The sequence below is a fragment of the Gorilla gorilla genome, chromosome 15, assembly GCF_029281585.2.
Source record: "Gorilla gorilla gorilla isolate KB3781 chromosome 15, NHGRI_mGorGor1-v2.1_pri, whole genome shotgun sequence".
Classification (NCBI taxonomy): domain Eukaryota; kingdom Metazoa; phylum Chordata; class Mammalia; order Primates; family Hominidae; genus Gorilla; species Gorilla gorilla.
Window position 1 is genome coordinate 74,512,515 of NC_073239.2, and position 16,795 is coordinate 74,529,309.

General features: G+C 39.2%; 1 protein-coding gene across 1 annotated transcript in view; it reads right to left on the reverse strand.

Moving 5' to 3' along the window:
• Positions 1 to 787: 787 nt before the first annotated feature.
• The window catches only part of SLC35F4 (solute carrier family 35 member F4), a 300,387-nt gene continuing 284,379 nt past the window's right edge, over positions 788 to 16,795 (reverse strand). The window contains exons 5-8 of the mRNA XM_019009340.4: positions 8,793 to 8,918; positions 6,687 to 6,879; positions 3,385 to 3,474; positions 788 to 1,286 (exon numbers count right to left, since the gene is read on the reverse strand). Of these exons, the coding sequence (XP_018864885.1) occupies positions 1,045 to 1,286; positions 3,385 to 3,474; positions 6,687 to 6,879; positions 8,793 to 8,918 (651 nt within the window). The 3' untranslated portion in view covers positions 788 to 1,044. The remainder of the gene's footprint in view (positions 1,287 to 3,384; positions 3,475 to 6,686; positions 6,880 to 8,792; positions 8,919 to 16,795) is intronic.

Sequence of the window (16,795 nt, forward strand, 5' to 3'; positions counted from 1 at the left end):
GGACAGATCGAGGCTGGAGATTAAGATTTTGATGTCATCACCATGTGGATGACAGTTGAAGCCATGGGAGTGGAGGAGCTCCCCAAGGGAGAGAGTGTGGAATGAGATGCTAAGAAGGCCGAGGTCTAAACTCAGAGAACCCTGATGGTGATGAGATCAGCCTAGGAAGAAAAGCCAAGGTAAGCAACCAGGGAGGTAGAAATAGAACCAAAAGAAAGTAGTGGGATTCAAGCAAAGAAAGAATATTTAGGAAAACGGAGTGGTCATCGTGTCAAATGTGTCAGAGGGCACAATAAGATAAGGGTTGAAAGATATCAATATGATTTGCAAGAAAGAGGTTGATCACTGGGGAAAGCACTTCCAAAGAATCGATGAGGGCAGAAGGTGCGTTGCAGTGGGTTGAAGAGTGAATGGGAGTTGAAGTGACAGCAAATATAAACAACTCTTTCAGGATAGCTCATTCCTGTCCATGTTCACTGTGCCGTTTTCAAATGTCTACCTCATAGTAAAGATATTTGTGAACTGTCTTATCCTCCAAACCACTCTAAGCTCATTAAAAGTACACATGGGGATTCTGTATTTTTACTCCTCATTGTTTCTAGTGTGGGTTTTACATATAGAAAATGCTCTGTTTAAATGTTTAATACATTGCCAGCTTTCAAGTGTGTATTATTTTCACGTGTTATTCTCTTAGACAGCTTTTTTTGATTGAGTAGGAAGAACTCAGTTTCAGTTGAGAAAAAGGTAAGTCCATAATTTAATCGACTCTTACAGTTTCAGGAAATTTTGTGAGTTGGGGGAGGGGGAATTTAAAAAAATCAGAAAACAGAACAAGGACAAATATGTTTTAATAAAAAAACTATTATGATTATTTACACCAATTCCTTGATAAGCATATAAATGTAAACTTTTATTGTTGGCATTATTTCACATATGATTTATCCAAATTCAGAGTTAATACTGTCGTTTGAGTGTACAGGTAGTGAGAAAATTTTGTTATATTCACAGAATATACATACACGTGCATTCAAAATATGTCCCTCTCTAAGCCAGTGGTATAGACACTGTCCCATTGGCTCTGCCTCTGCCCCGCAGGTGTATGCTGGGATCAGTCACATCATCCACATGCTCCTCACTCTTCTTTTCCTTCAGGCTGTTGATGAACCTCAGGGTGATTTCATCCCATTCCTCAGGCAACAGCATCAGCAGAAACCCAATGCAGATGATGATGGTAGCAGCCAGGCGGACAACATTGAATATCACCTCCTGCTTTAGGAGATCCACAGCTAGGAAAGAAAAATCAAGTCATTCATTTCCTATGCCTGTTTCTAAGCTTTGAAAACAAGTCACCAAAGTCCGTGTTACTTCTAGAGATTTCCAAGAGTCTTCTTTATTCTTCCAAGTTAGTGTTTCCTTTTTCCACATTGCTAGGTTTGCTTTCCACTGCCTGTCTCTAAGTCATGCTTATCCTTCAAGGCTTAGCTTAAATTCCATGTAATCTGACTTAGTTATCTCCCCAGTTTTCTCTCAGTACTTTTCCTCTGTACCCCTTTAACCTTCTCCAGTTTCATTGGACCATTGGAGATTTTTCAAATGAGCCAAACATGTTAGTGTCTAACACTTGCGCAGGCTGTTCTTTTTAAAAATTTAATTGAGGTGAAATTCATGTAATATAAAATTAACCATTTGAAAGTGGACTTAGTGGCACTTAGTATATTCACAATATTATGCAGCCACCACCTCTCTCTGGTCCCCAAATATCTCCATCACTTCAAAATAAAAGTCCATACCCATTAACTCCTCAGCTTCTTATCCCAACTCCCCAGCCCTTAGCAACCACCAATCTGCTTTTTTTCCCCTATAGATTTGCCTATTCTAGTTATTTTATATAAATGGAGTCACATTGTCTGTGTCCTTTTGTGACTGGCTTCTTAGCAAAATATTTTTGAGGTCCATCCATGTTGTAGCACGTGTCAGCACCTCATTCCTTCTTATGGCTGAATAATATTTCATTGCATCATAATTTGGTTATTCATTCAACTGCTGATGCACATTTAGGCTTCTCTACCTTTTTGCTATTGTGAATAGGGCTACTATAAACATTTGCGTATGAGGATATTTTTAATCTCTGTTTTCACTTTTTTGGGGTATACACTCAGGAGTGGAGTTGTTGGTCACACATGTACTGTTCTTTTTAGCATGAGCTACCCTTCACTCCTCATATCTCACTTCATCCAGCTAAACCTCTCCTTAGATCTCTCCCCTTAGGCTTCTTGCAGGAAGCCTTTTGGATGCTCCTCCTATACACCCTCGCAGCATTCAGCACATACCTCTATTAAAGCAATTCTATGTTGTAATTACTCAATTTTTTTCCTTTTGTCTCCCTCTCAATGCTACATGGTCCTGAGGGCAGGGCCTGTGCCTTATTCAGGACCTGTCGCTAGTGTTAGGACAGTTCCTGGTGTACACTAATTGCTCAGAAATTATTTGTCGGATGAATGAACGAAACTCCTTGACAACTCCACTCTGATATTTCTTTTCTCTGAATATCTTACAGCCACTGGAGTCTGTCTCACACAATTTGGCATTTAATATTAAATTATTTTGTAGAGTTCCAAGTTGTTTCATGTAGGTTGGCCTTCTTTTACAAATTCAGTCATAAGCATTTTAAGAGAATAATAATGTATTTTTTTTCTTTTTTGCTGCCCTGATCACATGATAAATGTTCAATAAACATTTGCTGATTGTCGTGGAGGACAGAAAAGTGGCCACTCAATACTTGAAATTATAAAATTTTAAAGTTAAAAGGACTGTACAATCATCCAGATAATCCATTTGCATTACTTGTTTCACTGGCAGGTTTCTCTAGAAATATCCTGGAAAAATAGCTTCTCTTGTCCCTGAGGTGAGTAAAATTGCTTTTTCCTTATATCTATTCCAGAGGGCCATCTGCTCTGCCCCAGGAGAGCTTTCCGCGGCTCCCCATGGATTGTCTGAGGAGAAGCCAACCTCATGTACATCCTCTGCACTTTCATTAGTGACGGTTACTTGAAAGTCCTATGCTGGGATGCCTTTTGTTTCCATAGGACTTCCTCTAAAAATACCACAAAATTAGGTTGTCAGGGAGATTATATGAAACCCAAATGATACGTTTGGTATTTAATTCTAAAAGCACAACCAAGTAAAAACAGTGTTTTTAGCTGCAGATTTTAAATCTGCTGCATAGTTACTCTGTTGTCTGCCACCTTCATGATATTTAAAAACATCTTCCGAGGCAAGGAACATAATTCACAATTTCTAGAAGGAACAACTCAGGACACAGAACAAACACAAGCAAGAGACTTGTAGTGGCCAGGATCTGCACATGTCACATGGTACCTGTACCTGCATTTCCAGGAACGCTGAGCACTGTCCCAATGGAGATTAGGATTGGGTATGTCAGCACCACCCCAACATTCACCAGGATGTTGAAGGCTGTAAAATAGAAGAGGAAATACAAGATGAAAGAGAAATAATAGCTGGACTTTTTTCTCCTTGTAGTAAATGAATCAATGTCTTTGCTACATGTGCCTTTTAAACTGTCTATACCTTTGATCCTCTAATTTTGGAGATGGATGCATGTGTATTCTACCTGAATTAGTCATTTTCTTCTTTCCTCCTCTGCCACTCTCTTTACCTGAATCTTGCCAATAGACTGGCAAAAGGTATATGGAGCAAATACAAAGAGGTAAAATAATTGATTCACAGGACTGTTTATTAGCACTATAAAGGTAGATTGGGGCCAGCCAGAGGTTAAAAGCAGGTGATTGATTGAAGATGGTGCCTCATCTCTTTATTGCTGTGCTATTTTGTGCCACATTCATAGACATTAAATGGCTCTAGTGTTACTGCCTAAAGGAAGGTCTATCCAATGATAGCCTATGCTGTTTTATTCCCTCTCTCTGGAGGTCAGCATCATGTGGGCAAACAAGGGTGAGTTTAATGTAATTCACTGAATTCCAGAGACTGTCTCCACATCCTGATTTGTGTACAGATAATCAGAGGGCAGATCCACAGAACCAGCTGAAGGTGTAGCTCCATGCTCTTCAATGAATACCTTTTGGACCTCTTTGGTTAAATATAAAATTAGTTAAAATAATCATTTATCCACTTTAAAACTTGTCAAAAACATTTTCAAAAAGAAAAAAAATTATAAATTACAAAGCATTATTCTAATAGAGTCTACTCAAATGTTTGTTTCAGGGGATAGAGAGATGAGTGTTAACAATTGTAAAAGGTCCTCAATTCAGAGATCTCCATGACAATGAGGCAAGCATGTTGCCTATATCTCTGTAGAACCAAAAAAAGTTCTAGAAGCATTCCAATAAGGATGATGTATGTTCTTCTATTGTCATCTGTAATTCCCGCTTTAAGCCCACTGGGTCACTTTGTGCTTGGTAGTTAGAAACAGTGAGATTGACTTTTACAAGACTTGGGCTCCTTTATATTGTTCATACAATAGTGGCAAGCAAGGCAGAGGGTCTTCCTAAACTAATAACTGCTCCTCATTCCTGACAAAGCTGCAACATAAATGAATATTCCAGCACTTTGACACTCCCCTCAGACTCAGGGAGTCCAACATTGCAAATTCTGACCAATCAGGAATTTATTAAATACAGCACGGGCTCTGCTGAGCTCCATAGTATGGGGCCTAGCCTGAATTTTAAGTGCAATTCAGACATGCTAGGTGAATGGATGAGGCTGACTTGCATTTGGGCTAACACATTTCCTGAAAGATAGGTCAACCTGAGAGGAGTGAGGCAAAGTAAACATAAGCAAACAAGAAACCATAGCTACAGGAGATGTGGGGTAGTTCAGGGTGCAGATTGATGTGTATCTCTCAGACCTGTGTCTCAGCCAGATCACATCTGATTTCTATGGAGAAGAGAGGGAGGGCAATAAACACTTAGGAATAGGAGCACTGAAGACTGTGAGATCCTGGGGTGCGTAACAGGCTGGAGGGAGGCTATCTCCTCGATTGCCACAGCACAACTTTGGCACAGTGAGCTCTCTGCAGTGCACTGGGGTGGGCCTGGTAGAGCAGCTGCAGTGCTGCTTGGCACTGTACCCAGTGGACTGTGGAGCTCATACTGTTTGGTGGCGAATGCCAGTGTTCAGCTAGCACAGGTGGCGTCCAGCCTCTGCAGGCTTGCTTGGGAGCGTGTATTGGATATGCCAAGGAGTATATGTTGGTGGAGGGCTACTTTGCAGCAGCAAGGTGGAAATAACATGTGCAATGAGGAGGCTAAAGGCCATTGAAATTTTAGTTAGGATTCTTCCCATTTATGTTGTTTTTGGCCAGAAAATAATCTAGGTGCTTTTAATGAGGATGTTTTGGTCTTACAGAAATATCGCTATTCATTTCTACTCAACTTAGCAGAGGTTATGAGAGGTGCTAACAATATAATTTTGGCGTTGAAAAGTAGAACTCAAGGGACCAACAATTAATGTTTGATCCTTCTCTTGAGTGTTTTCTGTCGAAGACCTCCCTGAGTCTGAGGGGCTAAGCCAGCATGGAAAAAGATTACCCAATCAATACTCTTGCAGGGATGAAAATAAGAACATTTAGCTCTGAGGAATTGCAGTGCTGCTACTATTTCAAATTATATCACCTCAGTAAAGAAGGTCAGTTGAGGGTTGATGGATGTTCTGCAGGTCGAGCATTGTGGGAAAATGTGGAGTGGGCAGAGGGAGTTGACCTCTGAGTAGCACGTGGAAATAGAAGCGGCATGAAAAGGATTTCTATGGAGAAGAGAGGGATGAGGGATGAGCAACAACATTGGGTTGTTGCTGTTTTTTAACTGCTTGGTGAGAGAAGAGCAACCTTATTATTTTTCAGGCTCCTCTCACATCAAGTGACAGCAGCACAGCTTAAAAGTCAGATCCTGGAGCTCAGGTGAAGCAGCCAGCCTCAGAGTTATAGGAAGCTGGCAATGAAGACATTACAAGGACTCGAGGTGACTTTTTCTTGGCCATTAACTAGGTACTGTCTACTCAGCCAGGATCACCAAGCCTAGTGCATGCTGCTGTCTCTATATACTGGCAATGTCTTCCTATCACAAATCCATTCTCAGCCAGAGTGAGCTGTTTCATATGCAGATATGAGCCTATCACCAAACTGCTTAAAAATTACTAAGTGGACTTTAAATCCAAACACCTCAAAATGGCTTTCCAGGCTCTTCCTAATCTGTTTCCCTCTTAAATAGCGTCTCCCTCCCTCCCTTCCTTCCTTTCTTCCAAACTCAGTGCTCCCACCAGTTTGAACCACTCTGAGTTCTTTGAATACACCATCTACTCCCTAACCTCTGCCCAACACACCATGGCACACATGGAACATTATAACATGATACAGTGTATTAGAAAGAATGAATGAGGCTGAAGAAGAATGGATTGAAGGCCAGTGGTACAGAGAGGCCTGGGCCTCCAGTGCACACCTTAACTCATGGGAGGCATACTAGTTGGATAGCTTGAACCTAATCAACCAGTAGCTTGCAAAGAACCTTCTAAACATGACCAACGACATTGAACAACATAAGTTTGGGAACTAGAGCACAGAGTTACCCAAGGAAATAATCCTATGATGATAATCTAACTAGCCAAAGAGAGATTGATATAGGGAATGGAAGGCAAAACCCGAGGCCACTTACCCAGCCACAGCCCTGCCATCCCACAGAGACAGCCCCATGGCAGAGCTGCAAAAGAGGACCAGTGCTCCACCTTGGTGAAATACAAGATGACTGGGGTGAAGGAGATGAAGATCAAATTGAAGAAACCCAAGGTGGAGACAAAGTGTGCAGCTTCCCCAAAGTTGGCACTTCCAAGAAACATTTTAAACAAGACCTGGAATGAGAAAGAAACTCTACAGCCACACAGAAACTTAGCCAAAGCAGAAAGGTAAGTCTTACTGTTCCATACTGTGAGCTAACTGGCCCAGAGTTTATTCTCCATTTCTTCTTGCCCTGACATCTTCACAGCACTAGATGGGCTGTTGAGATAAGGAATTAAAATACTCCATAGCCTTCATATGAAATAGCAAATGTCATAAAATGAATTTCTTATGGTGCTGAAAACTGCTGGGTAGTGTACATTGTGTTTAGTGCCACCATCAGTGATGGGTATCGGGCGAATGATAAATAAGAGTCCAGACAAGCCCAGAAAAATTTTCTAGGATTGACAGGCCATTAATCCTTACCTTAAAGCATGGGATTTGTTTTATCCTTATTTTGATAGATACTGAAAACTAAATTGGACAGAGAGACCCTGTCATTATGTTGTTGAGAGAAATAGTATTTTTGCCTTGGATTTATAAGCAATTTTCTTTGTGAGCTCAAAATGACTTCACAAATATGGTGCTTGTTCCCCAGATTAAAAAGCAGTTTTTATATATTATAAACCTGTGTGCAGAGGAAGATGGCAAGGAGAAGCCAATGGCTAACATAAAATCACACAACAGATTACAGAGAAAGCCAGGGGTATAGTCCATATTTCTTAGCTTCTTAAGCCCACCACTCCCTATACTAATCCTGTAACAATACAAAGTGAAGCAGATCTCTTCTGCCTGGAATTATATTATGCTGCAGATATGATTTGGTGCATGTCAGAATGAATACATTCTGTAACCTGGTCAGGGGAAATCCCTCTGTAAGAGTGCCATTCTGGTCATATAGCAATCCCAGGTACTGCTTCTAATTTCAACTGAACTAATTATTTTTTTCTGTTGAAAGACTTAATCAAAAGAATTTGAGCACATGGTAGTCTTTGGTCACATCAGACATCTTGGTGGATCTCAGTTGGGGAGCAAGTTAGACAGTAATGGCCATTGAGTGAACATTTGTCAAGCTTGTCACACAGAATCAATGGGCCAAGAAATGTCAATATGGAAATAGACTTCATGCCCTCTGAGACACAGTGTTGGTTAATAATCAGAACAGGCTTCCAGGAGGGACGAAAAGGGTATTTTCTGCCTTTCAGAGTGTGTTTTCTCATTGAAACACCAAGAGAGGTGAAATTGGAACAGTTCTTTAATACATCCAGAAAGTTGACTTTAAAAGTAGAGCTTTGGGGAATAACCTTTTAGATCTGCTCTCTTAGTGCTCACTTCTGAAGTCAGGTGCAATGACTCTGAATAGAATTTTCTTTGATGACAGGGAACTCCAGTGGAGAAAAAAATGGTGGGTACATACAGCAGACGTAGAGCATCCATCAGAGAGAAAAAGAGCTTCTTCATTTTGCTAGTAACACGAGCTCCTGTGGCATGGGGTTAATATGTGCCAAACAGCTCTCTAGTGACAGCTTATTTCTAACACCTCTTTTGAGTTAAAATAATGACCATAGATAATTAAATTAAAAAACACAGGGAGAGAAGATGCCTTTCTAATGTTCCTGCTATAACTGCCTGATAAATGAGGGATTAGGGCATAGCACATGGGCTTAGAAGTTGGCTAGTCCAGAGTTTAAGTCTTGGCTCTATCACTATTTGGCTGTATGATTTGGGGCAAGTTATGTCATCTTTCAAAGCCTCAGTTTCCTCATCTGGAAAGTGGAAATAAGTATTTATGCCTCATAAGGTTGTATTAACACGGGCAAAAATTTTCAGGCAGGTACCCATCACATAACAAGTACTTAATTTACTTACTATTATTTCAACACATCTATTTTCTTTCTAATCAATGATTACATCGTACTTTCTTACTTTAGTACTCAAGTCTAAGTTATGAGTGACAGTTGCTTACAAAAGAAAGTGCACAACATACCTTATATAATGCAGATGTAGAGGCTGAGCCCACCGCAAATGCCACTCCTATGATGGAATCAGCGTGGAAATTATCTGCATATGCCATCATGACAATGCCGGTAATTGCCATTATTGCAGCAACTATCTGTCAAATAGGATGCAAAGAAACAGAAAAGCAATGATCCCTCTGTATCCTAGAGCAGGCGATTGAAGACTTCCTGAAAGCTGCTAAGTACTTCCTTAAACCTAATTACCTTTTGTACATCACTTTAAATGTAGGAAGGCTCAGTATTAGAAATAAATCAATATGTTCATGAGATATCCAGGCACAGAATATAAAAGCTGTTCACATTCTAATTAAAGACTAGTAATTTTATTATTTTTAATATATTTTTACTTTTTTAGGCCTAATAATTTTAATTTTTTAGCTCAAGCTTTCTAGAGACTAACATTTGTACTGGTGAAATAAATTTAATAGGAAGTCACTTCTAAGCGTCTTCATCTCTTCTGTATTTCATCTATTCTTTTTCCTCCAATTCAAATGTATATTTTAATCAGCTCCTTGGCTCAAGGTATGTTTCTGAAGATCTCCATCTAATCAGGACCTGATTAGAGAAGCATGATATTGATACAGCTAAGAGGCAAAATTTAGGCCAATGGGAAAAAAGAAAGAAAATAAATTCTCATAGAGATTTATAGAGGAGCAAGCTGAGTCTGCACTGTCACTTGGAATGTCAAATGGAAGCCAGTACTTCCTTTTGTTCACATGAAAATTAATTCAGTTTTTCAGAAAAACCACTGAAAGATAATTTCATTTAATTACTCTAGAGCATTAACTGCATAAAGTGAAATATTCATAATTCAACTGAAGTCATCATTGTTTACTGTAAATTGATGATTCTTGCTATATTCAAAACAGGAGTCTACTCCTTTAGTGAAATGCTGGTTTGTGTCATCTCTTTATCTGGAACTAGTTCTACTGGAAAGCAGTTCAGAGCTACAGCAAACAGTAAAATGATGCTGGAACAGGTGACAATATGTCGTTTCCTTGTGAAATGGTTTCACTGACTTTAAAATCCAGATGAAAATTGGTGAGAAATTTAAACCTACATGGTGATTAATTTTGTTAAGCTTCAGTTCTGAGTATTCCCAAGTAAAGAAATTCTTCAGTTCTGAGATTCCCAGTAAAGAAATTCCCAAGATAGCTTTTTAACATATGTGATTTTCGGGGGCCCTTTTGAACACTATTAGTGAATTATTTTTTATAACATGTAGATTTTTAACATGTAATTACTGACTCGCTTGAGGCCACTGCAAAGTATGTTCCCAATTACATAGAATTCAGATGCTGCTAAAAGCATGTCTTTTGTTAGTGGCCACCAAAAGCAAGGGTCCACTTGGTTTCAGAGTAGCTCCATATTAAAGTGTCCTTAATGAAAAACAGCAGGAGTACTTGAGAATAGACATAGACATGTCAGCAGTGAAAAACCATCTTCATTAAACATTATCCAGGAGGCTGCTTGATGGGAGGTGGTTTTCTTGCTGAGTGAATATCATATTCTCTGAAGCTGCCGGGTGTGTGTTCCGGTTAGACTTGGCCTTAAACTATAAGGAATAGAATTTAAGAATTTAGGTGTCAAGGAGATTTCTAAATAATAAGTAATAGACTCATCAATAAACACAGTGAGGGGGTTATCTAGACCTGGATAAAGGTCTAGACTCATCAATAAACACAGTGAGGGGGTTATCTAGACCTGGAAATTCTATGAGGGTTATCATTTTCCTTGATTTGGGGATTTGCAACAGTTCTTTGGGGGATCTGATTTCAGGGAAATAAAAAAGGCACATTAGATATTGGCATATCCTGATTTGGTTTTGTGTTTAAATGATGTTCACTGGTTAGTATTCATGTGCACAAATAGATTTCCTTCATAAGACTGAACTAACGGGATAATACATTTGAGTTAACGTTTGTTTTCTTTTAGCTAAGCATTGCATTTTCTAGGTCAAATAAACAAGAGGTTACTTCAAGCCAAGGCTAACAAAACTGTAAATCCTAACAAACTTTCACATGATGTGCTATTTTATATTTTAAATTATTAAAAGCATTCTATAATACATAATACATGGGTTTAGGCAATTACACACTATAGTATGTAATTCTGGGCTTAGAAAATTGTGAAAACCAATTAAAAAACCCCAAAGCACAAAACGAAATCCTGTCTAGAAAAGGACAGGCAGTTGGTTTCATTATCCCCAAGATATGACCACAGGTAGGAACTCTTCCTTTTCTGAGTTAGCTACTAGTAAAAATAGATACGCATAAAATTTCTATTATGTTTCCTTAAGATAGGAATTGAACATGGGTAAAGATTACATAACTCTGTAGCAATTCAAAATTATAACCATAGTGAGCCTCTTAAAGATCTTCATTACTCGTTATATTCAAGTGCTGTGAAAATATTAGCCTGGACCGCTTAAATTGACATGTCAGTTACAGCAGTGTCTCTTTCAATTGCCTTCACAGAGAGAAGCATTTTTTCACTTCAGGGGATCAGACAATGCTGTTAAGTTCTGAAAGAATGAACATCTGAATATTTGAAATGTTAGAAAAATTCTCCATGACATGAGCAGTAATTCATAAGTTATATAGTAGGTTCCTGGGGCAGGGTGCGGGTGGAGGGTATAGTGGGAATAGATAAATTATTTGCCACATTTTAGTTTAAATTTCAAAAATATCTGATAGGTCAAATTCTCTATGGCTATATTTTAAGAAATTTTAAATATATTTCTTATCTATACGGTTGTAAGTGAAGGAAGAGATGTCAACTAATCTTGAAAATGAAAAATTGTGGAGTGGTCGTTTGGGTGATCTCAGAATGGCTCTGCTTGGCACCACTGGTTTAACTTTAGAGAGTAAATACTCTTTAGATGTCTGGAGAACAGATATCCTAAGCACGTATCAGTCACACACATTTTCAGAATCAATCAGTCATCAAAGAGGGATTAATAATCTGTTCTTCTCAACAGAAAAACACAAAACGACTCTTCTTGGCCTCAGCTTTCTGGAAATGTGTCTGCAGGAAGCCAGTGCCTAAAATATTGTGTCAAAAATGCTCATATGTGTTCATTCACATGAAGACAACCACTAAAGTGCTCCTGGGACACATTAACATCCATGAGAGGAATTCTTCTGCTGAAAATACACCATCTAGTGGTGCCACCTGCTCGGCTTCTGAAAAATCTGGGTCTCTTGACAATCTATTCCAATTCCAGCCTCTTAACCAACCAGAAGTGTCTAAATAAGATGGAAAACTAGGCCAGGCACAGTGGCTCACGCCTGTAATTCCAGCACTTTGGGAGGCCCAGGTGGGTGGATCACTTGAGGTCAGGATTTCGAGACCAGCCTGGCCAACAATGGCGAGACCCCCGTCTCTACTAAAAATATAAAAATTAGCCGTGCTTTGGTGGCACATGCCTGTAATACTGGCTACTTGGGAGGTTGAGGCAGGAGAATCTCTTGAATCTGGGAGGTGAAGGTTGCAGTGAGCTGAGATCACATCACTGCACTCCAGCCTGGGCAACAGAATTAGACCCTGTCTCAAAAACAAAAAAGATGGGGGAAGAAAAAAAAAAACAACTCACCATTACCATTATCTGAACCTGGCTTAGGTGAGAATGTTAGTAACCATAGTGACCATAAAACTGCCAGTGCCTCCATGTAAAATGTTTAAACCTCTCTGCCCTCACACATTGTGGTGTGCCCACCTGGGGTGAGTCATTGAAGGAAGAGGATTTATTTAGCCCATTATCTCAGCATGCCAGTTGAGTGGCATGGCCTCGTGAGCCAGCTATCTTCCTCTGCAGGCTGGGGCCCTCAGACAGCTCTCTGCACCAATTTTCAGAGCCAATCAGAGGGGATCCGTGTGGCCATTTGAGCCTGTTCCTAAAGCCCAAAGAGGGCTTTACCAGTGGACATCTGGTGAGCTCACTGTACTAAATGCTACCTGTGACCCTGCACGGAGGGTGTTTCTTTTATCTTTCAAATAATTAGTTTGTACAGATAAAGCCTAAAGAAACATCTGGCTTTTGGCCGTTTTTGTTTTCTTGTATCTTTTTTTTTTCTTTTTTCTTTTTCTCTTTTGGCTCAGGCCATCAAAAGCCCACAAAGGTTTGGTCCTTCTCTGCATCTCCATGAGAGTTTATCAACCTGATCCCATTCACTATGGTTCCCAGTCACAGGTGGTTTTCACAATTCTTATTTGCATAACAGTACCAGCTCTTTTAGGGTCCAAGGCATTGGATGAACCTTTAGTTACTTCTCTTCCTACAGTGTTTCTTTAAGATTTTAAAGGTCAAAATGACGGATTATAATACAAACATGTTTCCTTACTTTGCCTTGAGGCTAATTCTGTTTCTTGAAGCTAGGTGAGTATGAAGCAGCTGGTTCACAAATGAACCCTTCAATTCCAAAGCCTACAGCAGCCCCTAAAAATGCAGATCTCAGACCACACTGCTGGCAGCTGCTGTGCTCAAGTTGAAGACTAAAGGTCAGTAGTTGAGGTTGTGACACACATTAATAGTTTGACGAATGAGAAACATGCTAATGATTATCTCTGGGTAAATTTAGATACAGTCGATTTTCAAGGAACTATGGCTATACAGAATCCTTAAACTTCTGCATATGTTATATTTAAGGTTCTATGAAAAACTTTCTTTTTTACTCAGATTCCATTAAACTGAACAAGTGCTGAAATGTGAAAAATAAGAGGTGTGGCAATCTGTAGCTGTCCAGATGCTGTGTGTGATAGGGGGAAGGGCGGTACCTTGGATAGCAGCAAACCCAAGGGATGCTGGGCCTCTGAACTCCCCCTCTCCCTACATGCATGGATTTTTATCTGAAAAAAATCCATTTGAAAATGATCTCAAAGGGAGACCTGGATGTCAAAGATGTAAAGAAATCCCATGAAGAAAGAGTGAAGAATATATGTGGAGGGTAGACACATTGACTGCACCTTGTTGAAGGGGTTACAGATTCCTTGTGGGTGTAAAATCGGACAGCCAGCACAACCCAGCTGTCTCCTCTCTTGGCTATATTCATAAGTCATTGTCCTGCCAAGATAGGGGTAAGAGGGAGGATGACTCCCACTGTCCATCCTCCACTGCCTCTTCCAAGAAGCATGGAAGCTCTGGGTAGAGAATTCTGCATCGCACATGAATAAAGAGGAACCAAAGGCAAGATGGAAACAAATTGTCAAGCTATGTGTCATCTTAATTCTTATTATTTAGTATCAGCATAAATCAGTAGCAGCTCAGCTCCAATGTACTGTTTTAGCCTTCAGGGGCCCAATTTGAATTCAAAGAAGTATATGCTATACCATGAAAGATTCAGTTTAACTGATGTACTTCAGTCAGTTTTTGGTAGATCCTGGAAAGTCTTTGAAAACAGCTATAGTTTGGGAAGCTAACTGCATAGGGACCCAAATATAGCTGGAAAATATGTGGCTCCCAAGCCAGAGGGACAGTAATTCATTTCACAATCTGCTAAGACAGTTGGGATCTGCTGAACCATCCACCAACCACCAACATTCTCCATATCTTCAAGGAAATTGGAAAATATAAGAAAAATTTGAATGAATAATATAAAAAAACAAGAGAGGGACAAAATCTGAAAGAAATTTTCTACCATTCTAGTCTGGCATCTACTTTTCATTGGTGTAAAACAGATACCAACAGCAGAGAAGAAAACTCCCAGCCCGTGGCACATTCCCCTTGGGAAGAACCTTTTTTTAAAAAAAAAAATTAAGGTGGGTTCTCTGGTTCTTACGAATTTAAGAACTCTAGCTAAACATACTAAGGTCTGAGAGACAGGAGAACACCTATTTTCAAGGCTGCAAGAGCTGGATTATCACTTTCTAACATTTTTGCAATCAAAAAATTATCTTTTAAAGAAGTTTACTAATTTTCATGGGATGATCACAGATTAGCTGCAAGCAATTGCTCATGAAAGGGCTTTTTAACACATCATAGATTACCAATAAATGGGCTGAAATGACTTCATACTAAATGTATGAAAGATTACCTTTCCATCTGTAATTCAGTGTTCAAAAGAAACAAAATATTAGCAAGTTATTCATAATACATAATTCATTTTTATGTGAGCATTAGTAATTCTGGCCTACTTGTGGTCCAGATAAACCCATATTTATGATGTTGTAACTTAGTGTCTTTCACTCTGTTCATGGTGTTCTTTTTACATAAAAAAAAAAAAATTAGAAGTAGGGAAGGCCATAGCTTCTCATTTTAAATGTGCTCATTCCTGGGGAGCTAAGCATATGAAAATTATAATCCAACAAACATCTGTTTCTAAACTACTGCTGCTTTAGCATGAACTAGAAATATAAATTTTAATCTGATGACTGAAAGCATCCCTTTAACTGTTTTTTTTTTTTTTGAGTAGTCCAGTGGGATGACATCTGGAGGGGCTATGCTTTAGATTATTTATAGATGTGGGCAATAAGAGCTACATTTATGTTGTCAGTGCTGTTTGCCCTCGTTTAATTTCTCAAATGACCTAATTATATGTGTTCTCAATATGTCTTGGGAGGAAAATAATTGCTGATACTGTCAAAGGCAAAATGCTGAATATGTTTCAGTGCTTCTCACATTCCATGGCCTGATTATGGGCATCATTAAATTACACTTTACCATTCTTCCGGAACATGGCATTGAACACATCCTAATGTTTCACAATGAGAAGTGAAGCACTTCCTCTTACTTAAAAAGAAAAATATTTGATTTTTACAGGATGCCTGACACTAATGCTTACTATTCTGCTATCTATGTTGTCTTCACTTATGGATATATTTATTAACAAGTACTTATTTGCTATTTAACATTTCCTCTACTGAGTGTTATTAATTACAGATGCTGTATTAGTTTCCTAAGGCTGCTGTCACAAATTACCACAAACTTGGTGACTTAAAACAACAGAAATTTATTCTCTCACGGTTCTGGAGGCCAGAAGTTCAAAATACAGCTGGGACCAAAGGCATCTCTAAGGAAGGATACAGTCCTTGCCTCTTCCAGGGTTCTGGTGAGTGTCCCGGCATTCCTCGCTGGTTACCACATCACTCCAATCTCTGTGTCTGTCTGTGATCACATTGCCGCCACCTCCTCTTCTGTGTGTGTCTCTTTTGTGAGTCTCTCATAAGGACACTTGTTATTGGATTTAGGTCCCACTCAGATAATCCAATATGATGTCCCCTTTTCAAGATCCTTAAGTTAATAATATCTGCAAGGACCCTTTATCCAAATAAGGTCACAGTGACAGATTTGGGGGATTAAGATGTGGACAGATCTTTTTTGGAGTCACCATTCAACCCACTGCAGATGGCAAATTTTAAATGGCAATGGTTGGTAGCCTATAGGCAGATTTTTGATTTTTAAAATCTGCTATTTAAAGATAAGTTACACAGTTGTTTTCTTTTTCTCTAAAATACCTCAAATAAACACTGTACCTTTTTGGACATAACCTCTTGCATCAGTGAGGTCCATGGTTAAATGTGTTCATTTGCTTTAATACAACGGATTTTATTGCTGGTATATCTAATGGTGAAAATATGGATTTAATGTTGGTATTTGCATGCCACTAAAAGAACAAAAGAGCCTCCAAATCTCTCTTCTCCCCTCTTCTGACAAGGCTCTCCAGGTTCTTATGGGTGGTCCATGATAGTGAAAGAGAGTGAAAAGAAAGATCTCAGAAGTATGAACTCATTTACTATATCCTCAAATATCAATCGAACCCCCACTTCGTGCCCTGTAATATTCCAGACACTGGAAAGAGAGACAGCTGACTTCCTAGGGGATGACTTATGTTGATATATAGGGCCTTGTGCTTGGAAGGTCCCCACCCTTGGCTCAGTGCTCTGTTGTTGTTATCTTAAAATTATTAATATTCATTTTTCACTGGGCCCCATGGATTATGTAGCAGATCTTGAAAAGAACAGTGGACAATATAGG